This window comes from Seriola aureovittata, chromosome 6 (genome assembly GCF_021018895.1).
Source record: "Seriola aureovittata isolate HTS-2021-v1 ecotype China chromosome 6, ASM2101889v1, whole genome shotgun sequence".
Classification (NCBI taxonomy): domain Eukaryota; kingdom Metazoa; phylum Chordata; class Actinopteri; order Carangiformes; family Carangidae; genus Seriola; species Seriola aureovittata.
In genome coordinates, this window is record NC_079369.1 from 13,107,683 (window position 1) to 13,123,464 (window position 15,782).

A 15,782-nucleotide genomic window follows, 5' to 3' on the forward strand; every position below is an offset into this window, starting at 1 on the left:
TGAATTATAATTGGAGCAATACAACAACCACAATACAACCTAATAGATTACCTAATTTCAAGTGTGCACATGTAATAAAAGGCAATTTGCTGTTTGGTCATTTGAAAACCAAACTGTACAATAAGTTTATAATTAGCATGTGAAATTTGGTGTGAAAATATTTAAGAAAGTACGTTTATCTTACATTTTTGGTCATTTTTCCAGCATTTCTTTAAAATTAAAATATCACATTCATTTCATTAAGCAATTAAGCAAGCAAGGGAAATCATATTCATTTAATGTGTGTACAGGTAGAGAGTGAAAGGCCACTATGGTCAATACTGTATCTTGCACCAATTTACATTTCACAGGCAACATATAATAGTTTCCATCCAAGCCTGTTTATGTTCACATATTATTGCTAAAACTTTCAAAAAACAAGATTATTCCATTCTCTTAAATATCGATGTGTAGGCAACAGCATGAGACTTTATGGCTAAAAGACAGCAATATGCCATGTCCTGGTTAAGGCCAAAACCCTTCCAGCTGCATATACATTGTGTTATAGGTAACATCTAGGCCATTGTGTCATGTAAAGAAATGGCAGGACAAAGTCAAATTTTTACAACACTGTGCCTCACTTGCAAGAGAAAACAATTGTAACGCTGACATACATATATACATATATATATATATATATATATATATATATATATACATACACATATACACACATATATATATACATACACATATATACACACACATATATACATACATACACATATATATATATATATATATATATACATACACATATACACATATATATGTGTATATATATGTGTATGTATGTATATATATATATATATATATACACACATACATATACACACACATATATATATATGTATATATATATATATAGCATATCTGAGGAAAACTTCATCACATATACACACATGTAAATATATATATATATATTGGTTATGCAAAGTGTTTGTTGTTGTTTAATGGCCCAAGCCATAATGAGTATAACATCAATAACAATAATCTGATCAGTCAGAGAATAGGTTCTGTGTCATTCCAGTTGACAAATGCATCTGTCCATCTAAAAAAAAAGAAAACAAAAAAAAAATCATCTTTAATGCATATATGGCTGACCCAGGTACAAACTATATGACTGATATTTTTACAACTTAAAACAGTCTTTATAGAATGCAGTGAATATGAGTACCCTTGATAAACCCCCCCCCCCCCCCAAAAAAAAACCTATAAATGTCAAAACATCTTATGGTTATTCTCCAGAGGTACATATCACTGTGCATGTGGGAGTATGTCCATGTGTTACCTTGTTCGGATGCAGTGCTCCAGTGGAGGAACGAGATCAGTGTCAACATCCTGGCAGCTCATGGCCAATTTTCCAACAGCTACAAAGGAAAAACAACATTTTCAGTTGAGGCATACTTACAATTAGTGCAACAGCAAAATAACTAAATGCTACTCGGAAATCAACATGGGAAAGATTCAGATAATTCAGATGGCCATGAAAATAAGAAATGAGAAAGAATAAATGTGTATTAACATCTAGTCAGAATGGCTTGAACTAGATCATAATCACTAGGGTTCATACACATTTTACCAATAAATTTCCATGACTTTCAGGAAAATTTTCATGACCCTGCATTCACTGAAACGCCTGTGTGTACATGAAAAATAATAAAAAAAAATAAATATCAAAATTTACCACAGTACATCTTAAATAAAATTAATGAAAGCTACATGGTTTTATACAAAATAAACATTTATTTAAGTAACACTGACACACCAGTAAGATGTTTACAGAATAAAATGTGCCAAACCCAGAGAACTCCATTGTGTAACCCTTTAATTAAGATAAATGACCAGGAGACAACGATGTTTGAAAAATAAATAAGTATATAAAAGAGTCCTGTAACACTGACATTAACTTCAGAAGGCAGCAGTGTCAGAGAGAAACTGTCTTTTGGAATACAAGATTTTGTAACTAAGAAGATTTTAAACCAACAATGCCTCCTTTTTACCATTAATCTAACTGAGCATCAACAGAAGATAACCTTGCCTGTTTGAACCCCACAAACAACAATCCACACAGTTTATGTTTTCATATCTACAAGCTTCTCATCAATACACCTTTTCATTCTTCAGCAGAGATGCTTTCTTTTCTTCTTGAGTTCAGCAGAAACTGTTGAGGTGATGAAGGTCAGTTTGTTCTTAGCTTCTACTTTCTCAGTGTATTCCACAAATTTCTCAAAGGCACAAATGTGAGCATTCATCCTAGCCCTTTTATTTTTCAAATCATCAAGCTCATCTGCGAAGGCCTTTCTCTTCGAGTCAACAGCTTTATGTTCTTTCTTTCTCCTTCTCCATCCAGGTAGCCATGGTACTGCCTGGCTCCTGCAGCTGAAAGGAGCAGCTCTTTCATGATCTCTACCATGCCCCCAAAAGACCTGATGTGGTCAACAATGAGCCTCTGAGCTACACGTCAAGGCTTTGTGAATGGAAAATCCCCTCTTCACAGTGGCCTGTCCATGTGACAAGACAAGTAGAATCTTCACCACATGCTATTCTGGAAAATGATGGTTTTGTCCTCATTTTCTCTGTCCACACGATCTGTTTTGGGGTCAAATTCCCTGAATTTAGCCTCAGGAGCAGCTGAATCACAAAACTCCCTAAACTCTCTGAGGACATCATCACACATTGCCTCATCTATGTGTTTAGCTTCAACAAGCAAGTGCAGCATTCTTCTCATCTGACATACACACAGTTCCATAAATTCAGCCATGCATCTTGGGACAAGGCACTGCATGTTTCTCACTACTGTGGGATGCACTGGAGCCTTTTTCAGGAACTTCTCAAGAAGTGTGATCAAGAGTATCTTGCACTCCATCTTGATTGCCAGTCTCTGCCTCTCTGGAATGTTCTAGGAAGACCGGGCTTCTGCTGCAAATCAGTATTCAAGTATCAATCTGAGAACTGTCCTTGTGCAGACTGCTGTGCTGAAAAGGGACATGGGGGAGCTGAGCATGGATGTGGCCTCTTGCAGGTGCTTCTCCTTCAGAAATTTAGTCCTGTAAATGATGAGCCCTGTAAATGATGAAAATGAAAATGAAGGGCATTTTTTGTTTCAGTTTGATCAGTCATATTGTCAAATTTACAAACCATAGGTCAAATGTATTTCCCATTAATTTCAGTTTAATACACCAAATGAGTGAAATTACACATTCATAGCTTAGGTGATACAAACTACAGTGCTGTATGCTGATTCAAGTATGTGCATTAAATAATCATTTATTTAATTTTAGTCTTTTAAAATTAAATACATAATGTCTTATGTAAGATATACACATTATCTTTATCCTACACTATAATGAGTGTCACGTATTCCTTGTAGAGGCAAAAAATTTGTGTGGCTTCCACATTGTTATGGTTGGATAATTTTTCTCTGTGCTTATTGTTGTATTGTATCCATTAAGACATCAATAAAACTTACCAATTGTTTTTCCAGAAATTATGTACAAATAAAAACCAAACCTAAACATGTGATGGACAACAATGCTGTTAAATTGGCTGTGACTGTTTATGCCTGTTGTGCCAGCCTTATGGTGTTTTATTAACCTATTGTACTTTTGCTCTGGAGCTGTAATACATTTGTGTGTGTTTCTAATAGACTGTAAAATAAAATATTAGCAATCCCACCATTGTCCTTACCTTAAATTGGTTTGTGCATGTCCTCAGAGAAGAAGAGCAGCATGGGCTGGTATGCCTGATACATGGTGAGGAAGGGGTTGATTTCTCTTGCAATGCTATTAGATATCCCCACTTTCAGAAAAGAGAAGAGAAGATCAACACAGCGGATTTTCACCTCCTCAAATGACTTCACTTTTGGATTGGATAGTTCACCTCCCCTACCATCTTGATGTAGTGCTTGACATGCGGCCAGGGCAGCAATCCTTTCTTTGATACGTTGATATTCTCAATCCACCGGTATTCGCAAAACTAAAGCGTGAGTGTGCTACATCCAGTCGCCGTCATAAAATCCTTGTGCTGGGCAGGTCAATCGTGGAACAGCCAGACTCTTCCCATCCACGGATTTACATCCATCTCTGGATGCAATGTAGCTGTGTTGTGCAACCTGCACAAACTGATGTTTATCAGAGACTTCCCCACATCATTCTGCATTTGCTTCTGGGAGATTTGGATGAGATTTGTGACTGTGATCTCTGAAAGCAAGGCTTTCATTTTCTCAGCAATATCCTGAACTGACAACCTGACGCACCAGATGGTTTGTTACACACAACCATCTGGGAGAGCTTTGTTGGAAACAGTTGGAAAAGGGCAGATACTTTCAAAAAAATCATACTTGGCAGGTGATTGGATGAATCATCTGTCTATCATATGATGTAGTAGAAGAGTGCCAAAGAGGAAACGCAATGAAAAGCTGCAGTCTAAGGAGCTTTGAAAGCTAGGTAGCATGTCGGTAAATGATTCTTGCCGTTTTTGTATCGAACATTTTTCATTTAAGAGGCACTTAAAAAAACAAAACACAGCCGCTTCTCCCTGGTTTCCCGTAGTTCCTCCCTCACAGGACACTGAAGGTTAGGTGTAACCGTAAGCAACTTCCACACAATCACAATATACCATCCATGATGAGGGAGAGCGTACAGCACAAGATGAACATGATAAGCATCAGGCCCCAATCAGATTGAGCACCTTTTGCAGGTTGTAAAACTGGAGGTGCACCAAAATGCACATATTGTTGAAGTGTTATTTTGTTGTGAAGTAAACTCACAGGTCTGTACATGTAATTTAAATATATAGGCTACAGGCAGAGAGCGCTTGCTCTGGCTCCGATTGAAGTTGAGAAGTTGTTCTCAGCCAATATGCTGGACAGGGACACAGAGATCCATGTGGGTATATGAGACCCTCAGAAAAAGAAAAAAAAAATCACAGGGAGTGCCACCAGCTGGTCCAGAAGCTTCACCTGGATGATGATCGGTCTCAAAGGCGAGGAGCCCAGGGATGCATAAGAAGTGCACAAAATGCTTATTGTCTATAGAAAAAAACTGGAAAAACCTGCCGATCACTCGAAAAAAGTGTATCCTGTCTGATTAGGTTCTAATTCTCCTCCAATAAACTGACATTGACACATCATTGCCATGTTAGGAAAAATTTTCAAATGTAGCTTCATTGAGATGTCAAATGAACATTTTACAATACAAAGTGTTTACAATACAATATAACTCTGTGAAATTATGCACAAATACACTCACACCATCCAACACAGCAGATAAACAAGTTCATGCATTCAAACACACTCATACCTCTCTTTCTCACTGTGTTTGTGCTTATGTATTTAACTTTGTCTCTGACAGGGGATGTTTGTATGGTAGAAGAGGATCATCTAACTGTGATGGAAGAGGATCATCTGCCTCAACACGATAACGAGGAAAGCCTGCCCCCCCAGCGCTAGCATCAGCAGCACCACCACCACCACCAAGGGCTCAGAGGGAATTGGAACATGTACAATATCTGATGACCCTGCAGAATGGCCTAGTAAGATACCAGATGCAGAGCATTGTTTTCTTGTCAGGAAAGGTCTCATTCAGGTTACTGACCTGAAGTTTCCTAAAACATATGGATGAGAATCCATGAAGAGCAAGAGATCATTAGAACAGAATATGAATAAATGGGGAAAAGACTCTTGGGTCATGGCTGCTCTGCTCTGTAAAAGCAGATGCCGTGAAAATGCACTCACAAAAGGTTCAGCAGCTGGAAGAATTTAGGGTGTCAGCTTAAAGAGCATGAGTTCTCAAAACCACATGCAGACAACATGAGATGCTGGCATGACTTGCAAAAGAGATTGGAAAGCAGGACAGCAATCGATCAAGTCCAACAAGACTTGATGCGGCATGAGGTGGAGTACTGGAAGGGTGTCGTCAGAAGAATCATCACCATCATAAGGCATCTAGCTGAAAGGAACCAAGCTCTAAGGGGCCATAAAAATGATCTGTTTGACAAACACAATGGAAACTTTTTAGCACAGATTGAATTAATGTAAAATTCAATCCAGTCATTATAGGGCATGTGCGAAGAATCCAGAAACAGGAAACCAAAGTGCATTACATCAGCATGACATCTATAATGAGAGTATTGGTCACTGTATTGTTCTTGATGTACAAAACAGAACTGCCTTTTTGACATGCTTCTGGAAAAGCCAGAATAGTACAACCTAAATATTTCAGACAGTTGTGGCCAGTCCTACGACAGTGGGAGCAACACGATGGGACACAAACGGGGGTTCAGGCAAGAATAATGCAGTTGAACAACAAGGCATTGCGTGTTCCCTGCAGCTGTCACACTCTGAATCTCGTGGCAGATGTAGCAGAAGCTTCGGTGCTGTCCATGTCCATCTTTGGCAGAGACAACCTTTTTAGTTCTGCAACAACATGTCAAGGACCTAAGGACCAGTTAAATCAGCATCAGTGACATGATGGGAGGCGAGGATCGACAGTGTGAAGGTTGTGCTGTACCAGATGACAGAGATGGTACAAGCACTCTCACTACTGAAGGAATTTACTGTTGAAAAGAGGGACTCTGAGGCAATGTCCTCATACCAGATCAACCATGCAAACAAAGCATTACAAAGACCCACTGTTTCCATCTAAACACTAAAAACAGAACTTGGATGAATCAAGAACTACCTTACAGACTTCTGGGACAATGGGCTTAACTTCTGCCAAACAGAAACAAGAGGAATTGACATGAAGCTTCCCGAAAAGAGAACACCAAGAACATCAAGGCAGTTTCTATATGAGGGCAGAGAAGAAACACTGTCTACACTAGATGACCTCTTCAGTCAGGAATTTTTTCTTCCAATGGTGCATACTGCCCTTAGCAGCATCACTATTATGTTCTTAAAGATGGAGTATATTTACAACCTGTGTCTCCAAACAGGAATTGACAGAGGCAATTAAGTCTGGAAGGGTTGAGAAGCAGTCTTGAAAAATATTTTAAAAATTATGGATGACACTGTTTGAGAGGAGATGATGATGATGATGGAGGTCAGGGCAGCTAGCCACATATTCCCTTATAATGTGTCTGTCTCCCAAAGAGAGATGTTGGACTGACAAGGTGGAACTTCTAGATGTCCTTGAGAATCTCAGTGTTGCTGTTGCTCCTGTTAAGTCTTTCTGTCACTGTTGCATCTGGCAAGAGAAACTTCTCATACCTGAAGCCAGGAAAGGCTTTCAGGGCTGGGTCAAATCTCTGTAGGACAAGAGGTCAGAAGGTATTTGGGCCTGGCAGATCTGGTAGCAACATTTGCTACCGAAGGATGACGGCGGCTTTTGTGTGTGTGTGTGTGTGTATGTGTATGTGTATGTGTATGTGTGTGTGTGTGTGTGTGTGTGTGTGTGTGTGTGTTTTTAAGCTCTAAAAGCAGGGGTACTTGGGAGCTAAAGGTGGCTAATTCTCATTATTCCTCCATTCCTTCCATAAGTCATGTAAGGAGCCAAGCCAGCTTTTTCAGGCCATGATCCCCACCAACTAGATAGCTGCCAGATTTGCATGTGGCGAACATAAGTGCTCATATATATGTACATAAGGACTAACTCCTTGTTTTAAGAAACTGACTTTGTCTAAAGTATCGAAAAAAAAACATATGCAATGATGACGCACCGGCCAACTAGGATTTGAGCCAGCTAGCCATGGCCAGTCCGCCTGTGCCCTGGTCTTATCTTATTTCTTTGACAGAGGGCTTCGTAGTTTCGTCATGGATGAAATTCTTAAAGGTTGCAGAAGATGCAGAAGTGCATCTCTCTGCGCCAGTCAACAAGCGATTCTGCTTCTCTGCTCTTCTTTTAATTACACATAGAGCTGATCTTTATACTAACCTCATGAATTTATAACATATGGCTTTTTATGCGTTCCTGGATAAGCAGGATGTTGCTTATCCAGGAACACTTGTCTATTCTAAACAGTACATTTTACAGTTAATGGTCGGTTAATGAGCGTCAGCAAGAAGTCAGAAAAAAAATTCAAAATTAACATGCCTAATAACTGAGGTGAAAAAGCTGGTGATGGAGATGAGAGTTGATTCACACACAGCAGCAGCTTGGTGCTTAGCTCCAAGCTAGCATTGCCTCTCCTATGTTAAAAATGTCAAACATTTTACAGGACAGTCCACATTTTCCATGTCCTGGGTCCTGGTCTTTCTCATGCCATGTCTTATACTTGTCCAAGTGGAGCCAGCCATTATTAAATCTGCATTTTCCTTGCATTGTGCAAATTTACCTTAGTCCGTTGTGTTAACCCACGCAGAGAACAACAACAATTGTTGTGATTGATCTTCCTGGAACATTTAAGTATAGTTTAACCAATATAGATTCTTCTCAGTCAATCTCAAACAAGTGGCGGTAACCTCCAGGGCTGGAAAATGAAGCCAACATGGAAGTGCCAAAAAATGCAGTTCCTCGAATGACCACTTGAGGCTGGCTCCAAAAGTGAGTCAATCCCTATAGACTCCAATGTTAAAATGCCCAGAAATAAATGTCTACAGCTTGGTTTTGGTCTCTATAGATAATTAACTGCTTCATGAAAACTGTAGGGAGGAGAATGTTTTATATAACTCACCTGTTTAAAATTTATTAAGGCCTAAAGTTATGCATGATTGAAGGCATTTGTGGCTTGCCACAAACTAGCATGCACCAAAGTCTTGGCTCCAAATTCCATAATTTTTCCAGGTTTTTCATGCCCGTAAAAACCCTGAATTACAGAAGTTATACCCAAATCCCAATGCACATTTTTCTGAGTGGTCATTCAGTGAGGGGAGGTGAGGGGATTATAAGAAACAACATTAAAAAACAAAGTACACACGCACTGAGAATGTGGGACAAGTGATGTTACATACAGACAGTGAGGCGGATCTCCTCCTGTTGATTGGCCAGTCCGTCATAATAATAGAGGTCAAACTCCAGACCTTTGTCTGGATTGGTCAACAGCTCCCTCTGCAGGCCAAACAGCACACTGAAGTGGCTTTCACTGCATACCACCCAGATGGGGTAATGGGGAGTCTTCAGGTAAGCTCCTACCTTAGATAGAAGAAAATAGAACACAAAAGAACAAACTCGTATTAGTATGTTAGGTAAAATCATTTCGAGAGTTTCATCTACTCACATCAGTCATATAGTATCATGAAGCCATAGTACACATATTTTCTCCAGTCATACGGAAGTGTCGTATGTCTTTTTCACAAAAGAATGTGTTGCAGTGAACTATGACAGTGTGGCAGTGAGTCAGTATTCAATTACAAGGACCATGAAAACAAGCAGCTAAACGGAATTCAGGCATCATCAATTGTATTATCTATACCTGTGTTTTTCCTGCTGTGACATGTCAAATGTCTTCTGTGAAAAAGACCAATTAGGATGATGTCTTGCTACTGTTCTGTATTTCAGTGTGATAAAGGATACTGGTGTTAAACTGTTAAATACGCCTTGCTGCTACCAGAGTGGGAGTGGAGAGAAATTAAAACAGTACAAAAAAAACCACATTCACACATTGGTTCCCCTGTCTGCCGTTAAAGTTTGTACAAGGTCAATGACACTACTTCTTCTCTATTTCAGGTTCTGGTACACGCCACCAAGTATCTAGTCTCTCTGAGTTAGTTCAAGTTTTTGAACGTTGGGTGTTTTATCCAATTCCAATTGAATAACATCTTGAGGACTCAATAATTAGAAACGTCAGGGCAAAATCTGCAATTAATCAGTGTTTCTTGACGGCAGATATTTTTTTTAACTACTACTCTATTTTTCCACACATCAAACTCGTCAAAACATTTTCACATGTCCATGATGTGATTATTAACCTTCTGATTATAATCTACAATTATGCGCCTCAGTGATCCTTTTCTCATGCATGTGAACCACTTTGAAGTGGGTATTTTCAGGCTGTGTATGTGTTGTTAACTAACATATAAATCCCAAAATAGTCTTAAAAACATTCTTCTCTGTGATTATGGGCACATCTGTGCCGTTAGCAGCACAGATGTGCCCCTAATTACAGTAAAGACTGCCCCCTGAGGACTTGTGTTTTAACCTGAATCTGACTAGTATCTGATCTGCCAGTGGCAGGGAACCAGAGAGTCAGCCAGCAATTTTGCTCACCTTACAGATGTTATAATGTTCAAACAAGGACAGCAGGCCAACGTCACAGTGGCCTTTGATTCCCTTGAGTAGAGTCATGTTGCCATTGCCTGAGTCTAACTCCATGTCATTGTCAAAGACATTAGAAACTGCTCTGCCACAGAGCAACAAGTTGACCAGCTCCTGGTGAAAACAAACAAAAAAAGGAATGTTAGTACCAGAATAAATTTTGTATATTGCGTAGTATCAGTGCAATAATATTTTTGTGTGTTTCACTGAGATTCATCTGTTGTTGTGCCATCAACACATTCTACGTCCTGTGTGCACATCTGTTACTTGATCACAGCACATTTTTAAATGTTTGGTTTAATTTTTCAGTGACAATTATTTGCAGTTGTTGAATTATAGAGATGACATAGCTTTGACGCAACTCTTGAAAGCTTTATAAAAGCAACTGACTTGGAGAAATACAAGCAAATTTATGCTGTTAACACTTAAAACAACTTTATTTCAACATGATGAAATCATAAACCAGTGGCACCCAGAGCAGTTTCTTTAGATTTATTATTATCTGAGTCACAAACAAACACAATCCCCAGTGCTCCTAACCTATTTGATTTGCATCAAACCTGAGTGCAGTAACCATGGGCTGCAATGAGTGTGGTGGTGGGCACGTCCATATCCTCTCTTATTCTTCAGAAAAAAAGAGAAAGCAAATTTAACAATGGTTGTTTCATCATCCGGCTCATAGCGATGTATACTGCACATTTTCTTGAGTAATGGTTTTAAAAAGGCTCTGCTTACTTTTCAATAGATCGAGAGAGAATGGCAGATATGGTCAGCAGAATGCATCCTAACCCACCGGTCTCGAACTGTGCGAAAAAAAGATAGATTGGAACAGAAAAGCTGGCAATCTATTGTAAATCTGACAAGCAAAGTGAAAATGCAGAAGATGATAGTGAGTCTCTCACCTGCTCAATGTGCTGCTCCAGAAACAACTGCAGGTCCTTGATATTATCCACAGTGAAACATTTTATCTATAAAAATTTTTTTTTAAAAAGTGCATTGAAAATAACAGCTTTTCTCTCAATTAGACATCACCAGTAGAGTCAAAGATAAAAAGTAAAATGTTAATTTGTAAATGATTTATTTACAAAGCTACACCAAATCATTACAAATAAGAACAACAAAGATAATATCCAATGTGCAATTTGATTTTTGCAAATTCAAATATGGTTATATATCAGTTTCTGCAATAATATTTTAGACATGGTGATATTCTAAAAATCTAACCCTGTAAAAAGCCTGATTACAGAACAGTTGAAGTCTGATAGAGTTGCTGCTGCATCCAGCTGAAATATAAGTGTTAATTCTATTTGGCACACTTGACTGTAACTGTACTACAATACATACATTTTGGCAGGTGTGTATGCAGTGGCATGTCTATACCTTTTCAAGCACTCCTTCAGATTTGTAGTGTCCTGTTGGGGTGAAATGATTTCTTCCTGAACTTCTGTTTGAAGAAATAAAAAAAAATAGGGTTAATCAATGCTCCAGTAGATTTGTCAAGTAATTCTGAGATGAAGGAGCCTGACAGGTGCAGATAAAGATAGGGATGGTGCTTGAAGTCTTGGCTTCTAAATGCAATCTAAGCTCAATTTAACTAAGCAATTGTGTGAGATCTGGATGTACTGGATTAAATAGTAAGATCTTACATTGCAATTGTGGCTTGTTTTTCCTCACCAGCCCTCCACAGGATTTCAGCCACAGCTAAAACAAGACACTTTCTTCTGGTATTGCTGAAAGGTCTTAACCTCCTAAGAACAAAGTTGCATTTGGGTAAAAGCAGGTTGTCTGGGGTGATAATACAGTTAATACCAAAGTGCAGGGGTCAATACATAGCAGTAGCTACAAAGGACTCCTTGATGTGAATTAATGGCTGTGAAAAGCATTCAAGTGACTACAGTAGGTCAAAGCTCTGAATTGAAGGATAACATACTGAAGGCCTGCATTACTGTTTTCCATGTTTTCAAACAGCAGTTTCTTAAGAACAAAGGCTTGGATTGATGCCAGAACTCCACAAGGACCACCCTAGAAAATAAAAGAAATGCACAAAAATAAGAATATAATGCATAATACTACAATTCAATAAACTGTATGAAAATCAGTGTGCTGGATTCCTGAACTTTAGCAGGACAGGAAGGTTGAGCCAACCTTTTTCTGCACAATTCCGTATCTCAGGTCATGTGTTTCTGAGAATGTGAAACCCTGATTTCTCCACTCAATGCTGAAACAATTTAGGCTGGAACCAAGAAGAACCACTTTCAGTTCCTGGAGAAAAACAAAAACAGAAAACACACAAAAAATTAAAGGCAACTGCAGAAACTGTCCCCAGCACTTCGCAAGAAACACTGCTATAAATCACTAACCATGGCAGTGTGTTGGTCCATCGGGCAGCCTGCATAGCTTTGCTCTGCGATGGTTCTTTGAAAAGACACTTTGGAGAGATCTTGCATTTCCTCATCATCATCAATATCATCTGGAAATATATTCACATACCATCAGCTTTGACAAATCCAAGGCAACAAGTTGATTGCCAAAAAAGGCGAAGACATATAAAGCACCTACCTAACACCATCTCAGACACATCCAAGTCAGCTACATTTGGCCTGGTCTTTACTCTAAGAAAAATGACACAACACAAACTTATGAAGAAAATCCTGAAATTTGAAAACATGTTCAACTGTGTGGAACCATGAGGTCACTGATTATGTGGATTGCAACATCTTAAAGCTCTTTACTTTCTTGTCTTCAGTGAGGCTTGTCGCACTTTTTCAAAGCTGTTTTCACTCTGCATTCTCTCTTCTCCACTTCGCAACTCCTGTCTCCCTCCTACGCAGTTCATTTCAGTTAGGCTACTTTCTAAGCTTTTTGCATGTAAGCCGGTTGTTGCAAGTCCATCCCTAGATCGCCTGTGGTCTTCTTCTTTTCTCAGCAGCTGCGGGGGAACTTCTACCCTTTGACTCTGCCTTTTTTTGTTTGATTCCTAAAAGGAAAACAATCAGTTAAGGACAAGAATTTGATGAATATGGGATCAATATGTTTTTAAGAAATGCATCAGAAGTTCAGTACCTGAGGTGTACTAGCTATTGGTCCAGCCATCATTCCACGTTTAATTCGATTAGTTCTGCTCCTTTGAGTGCTCTCAGTGATGGGAGTCTTTTTTTCTGGCTCTCTTCTCATGAAGCTCTCATTGTCCTGGACAGGGGCCAACAGTGGATAGCCTCTGTGGTGTCCTGACTGATAGGCCCAGCAACCTGTTTGATTATAGCTGAGACTGTCTGTTTCAGGCAACAATGAGGTATATGTAGGCTGAGAAGGGGAGGTTTCCCTTATATCAGACCTGTGAGAAACAGAAATCCTGTATAAGTTCAAACCATTTTTCAAATAGTCAAAACAGCACAAAATAATGTATTAAAAACAATGCTTGTGAAATACCTCAATTTGATGGGTTTGCTAATAACAAAGGCTCCTGTGCTCCCCTCTGTCTTAGTGGCATTCACTGCTGTTGGTGTTACTGCAGAAGTAAGTGAGCTGGTAGCTGTAGCAGACCGCTGAGGATCACGGTCACTACTGGTGATTTTGTCATTCTTAGGGCCCGAAATGTGATGCTTTACAATAATCTCCAGTAATGTTTTTAGGGGGGAGCTCTGAACCTGGAATGAGAGAGGTGTTAGCTACAGAGTTTTTATGTTATTCATTTACACAGCTGCCAAACTCCAGCTCTTAAGACTGACCTTATTCTCTCTGTAGAGACCGTCCATATTGAGAATCTGCCTCAGGTGAGACCTGTTGTTGATACTGGTCTCTGTGCGTGGATTCTCCTCATCCATACAGGCAATGGTCCTCTTAAGTCCCTGCACATCAGTATCATCGGGAGCAGCGTTATACCGTACTCTGACCTGAATTTCAGCCATTTGGCAGCTACGAAAGTAAATTCCATGATCATATTGCCATGATTATACGTGACCCTCATCCTAGCTAAATACTATACACGGGATCACAAATTATACATTGGTTTCCTGGTTGAATCTGGTCCAGTACAAATTTCTACAAACAACGACATAAACTCTTTAGCATAGCAGAACGGAGGCTAACACTAGCGATGTTAGCGATTTGCACAGAAAAGCCTGTTCACCACCTAGCGTTAGCTAACTTACCTTTCGACTCAGGTATTCCCGCACAAGGGACGAAGAAACCTCTTCAACTGAAACAACCATGATGGGAACATAGACTCATTGATTCTACTATAGATAATCAACAAGAGGCTGTTCTGACTGTGGCGCTAATGGACCGACTAGCGAGCCTTAACGCGGCGATGGGATGCACAGATCTGCACTATGGTTGACGGGGCCGTGGACGTTACGGATACGGTCCATGTGTGCTAGAGATCAGTGAACCTGCGAGAGTCTTGCAGATCTGTTGTTCGCCAATGTGCGTTTCCATGGTGACATCAGTCGCTCCGGATCTCCACTGCGGATATGGTCAGTGGATGATGTATACAAATATGGCGACCTGTTGTCTCCGATGAAAATGCTCATCTGAAACAAGTTAAATGCTGCTGCCTGCCCAGCGCGCTGGAGGGAGTAGAAAGACATATCAATTTAACAGTAAATTCTGTTTTTCTTTTTTCTGAATCTGTTATAATCTTTGTTTCTTTACTTATGAATTTCTGTGAATTTTACCTTTTTTATGGAAATTTGAAGGAAAATCACTGGTTGAACTGGCAACAAGTGGTACTATGTGAAACCTATGAGGAGCATGGACAGCATAACCTCTTTGGAGCCCTGGATGAGAATTTGGCTGAATCCAAATGTCTGGCCTTCAAGCACTTGCAGAGGTGAACTGTCCAAATCCACACTTCATTAAGTCAACAAGGGCCTCAGAGAGACTTCCACAGAGTCTGCTTGGCGTCCAGACTTCACTTGGCTTGGTATAGCAATGAGGTTGTAATGATGTAAAAACAAATAAATAAAGGGTGGACATTTGGATTCGGCTTGTGCTGTTGAGCCCCTACTGATCCTCCACCCAACACCCTCCGAGCTATTATCTGTCACCTACAAGTTCAAGTCTGGAGCAACCACTCCCATGCGGAAATAATATTAAATTTGTGTTGCTTTGTGGCAATTTGATTAAATACAACTCGATCAGGAAAATGCATCATGTGAGGACGAAATGAACAACAAAGCTCTAATAAGGTAACACAAGATCCCTCTCCAAGACATGGCCAAAAGATTAATTAGTAAGTTAGCAACAGCCTTAATGGAAATTGTACTTTAGAGGTACAAATTCCCAAACAAATTTGAAGTTAATTAAATTACCATAATCAACTAGCATGCAGGCCCCAGGGCAGTTGCCCTCTGCCTGGATGGTGATCCAGTCTTGATGAGGAAGGGTTGCAAGCATTGCTTTGTTTTAAGGTTCACTGATTCAATTTCTGCAACAGATGTAATGGTTTCAAAGAAATGTGTAATAGATATGGTGCAGTGTGTTACATGACATGTAGTCCCGACTTTGGTCACTATAATAAAATATTCCTCCACAGCCAAAGGGAACAGC

The 15,782-nt window shown here is 39.5% G+C and overlaps 1 protein-coding gene across 3 annotated transcripts; it reads right to left on the reverse strand.

The window, feature by feature from the left end:
• Positions 1 to 260: 260 nt before the first annotated feature.
• On the reverse strand, positions 261 to 15,779 carry mindy4 (MINDY lysine 48 deubiquitinase 4). 3 transcript variants are annotated; one of them, XR_008828029.1, is made up of 19 exons: positions 14,384 to 15,779; positions 13,961 to 14,080; positions 13,662 to 13,879; positions 13,296 to 13,566; positions 12,965 to 13,209; positions 12,792 to 12,844; positions 12,593 to 12,702; positions 12,378 to 12,494; positions 12,163 to 12,254; positions 11,879 to 11,980; positions 11,613 to 11,676; positions 11,135 to 11,200; positions 10,968 to 11,035; positions 10,793 to 10,856; positions 10,185 to 10,346; positions 8,930 to 9,110; positions 3,730 to 3,840; positions 1,331 to 3,105; positions 261 to 1,090 (listed from the first exon to the last, which is right to left on the reverse strand). XR_008828029.1 is itself a non-coding variant. In XM_056378187.1 (18 exons), the coding sequence occupies exons 1-18, from the start codon at positions 14,441 to 14,443 to the stop codon at positions 1,042 to 1,044; spliced, it is 2,121 nt and encodes a 706-aa protein (XP_056234162.1). In that variant the 5' UTR covers positions 14,444 to 14,703; the 3' UTR covers positions 261 to 1,041. The 3 variants fall into 3 exon arrangements, 2 of the variants coding, with proteins under 2 accessions (XP_056234162.1, XP_056234163.1); XM_056378187.1 differs by lacking the exon at positions 3,730 to 3,840 and having other exon boundaries at positions 1,331 to 1,409; positions 14,384 to 14,703; XM_056378188.1 differs by lacking the exons at positions 261 to 1,090; positions 1,331 to 3,105; positions 3,730 to 3,840 and having other exon boundaries at positions 8,963 to 9,106.
• Positions 15,780 to 15,782: the final 3 nt, after the last annotated feature.

What these genes read in the sequence shown, in the direction of transcription:
- mindy4 (XM_056378187.1), bottom strand. Translation starts at nt 14,443, where the DNA reads ATGGTTGTTTCAGTTGAAGAGGTTTCTTCGTCCCTTGTGCGGGAATAC. An exon ending in CTCTCTCGATCTATTGAAAA is followed by an intron (nt 10,857 to 10,967) that starts GTAAGCAGAGCC and finishes TTTTTTCTGAAG; the next exon opens with AATAAGAGAGGATATGGACG. An exon ending in GAGCACTGCATCCGAACAAG is followed by an intron (nt 1,091 to 1,330) that starts GTAACACATGGA and finishes CTTTTTTTTTAG; the next exon opens with ATGGACAGATGCATTTGTCA.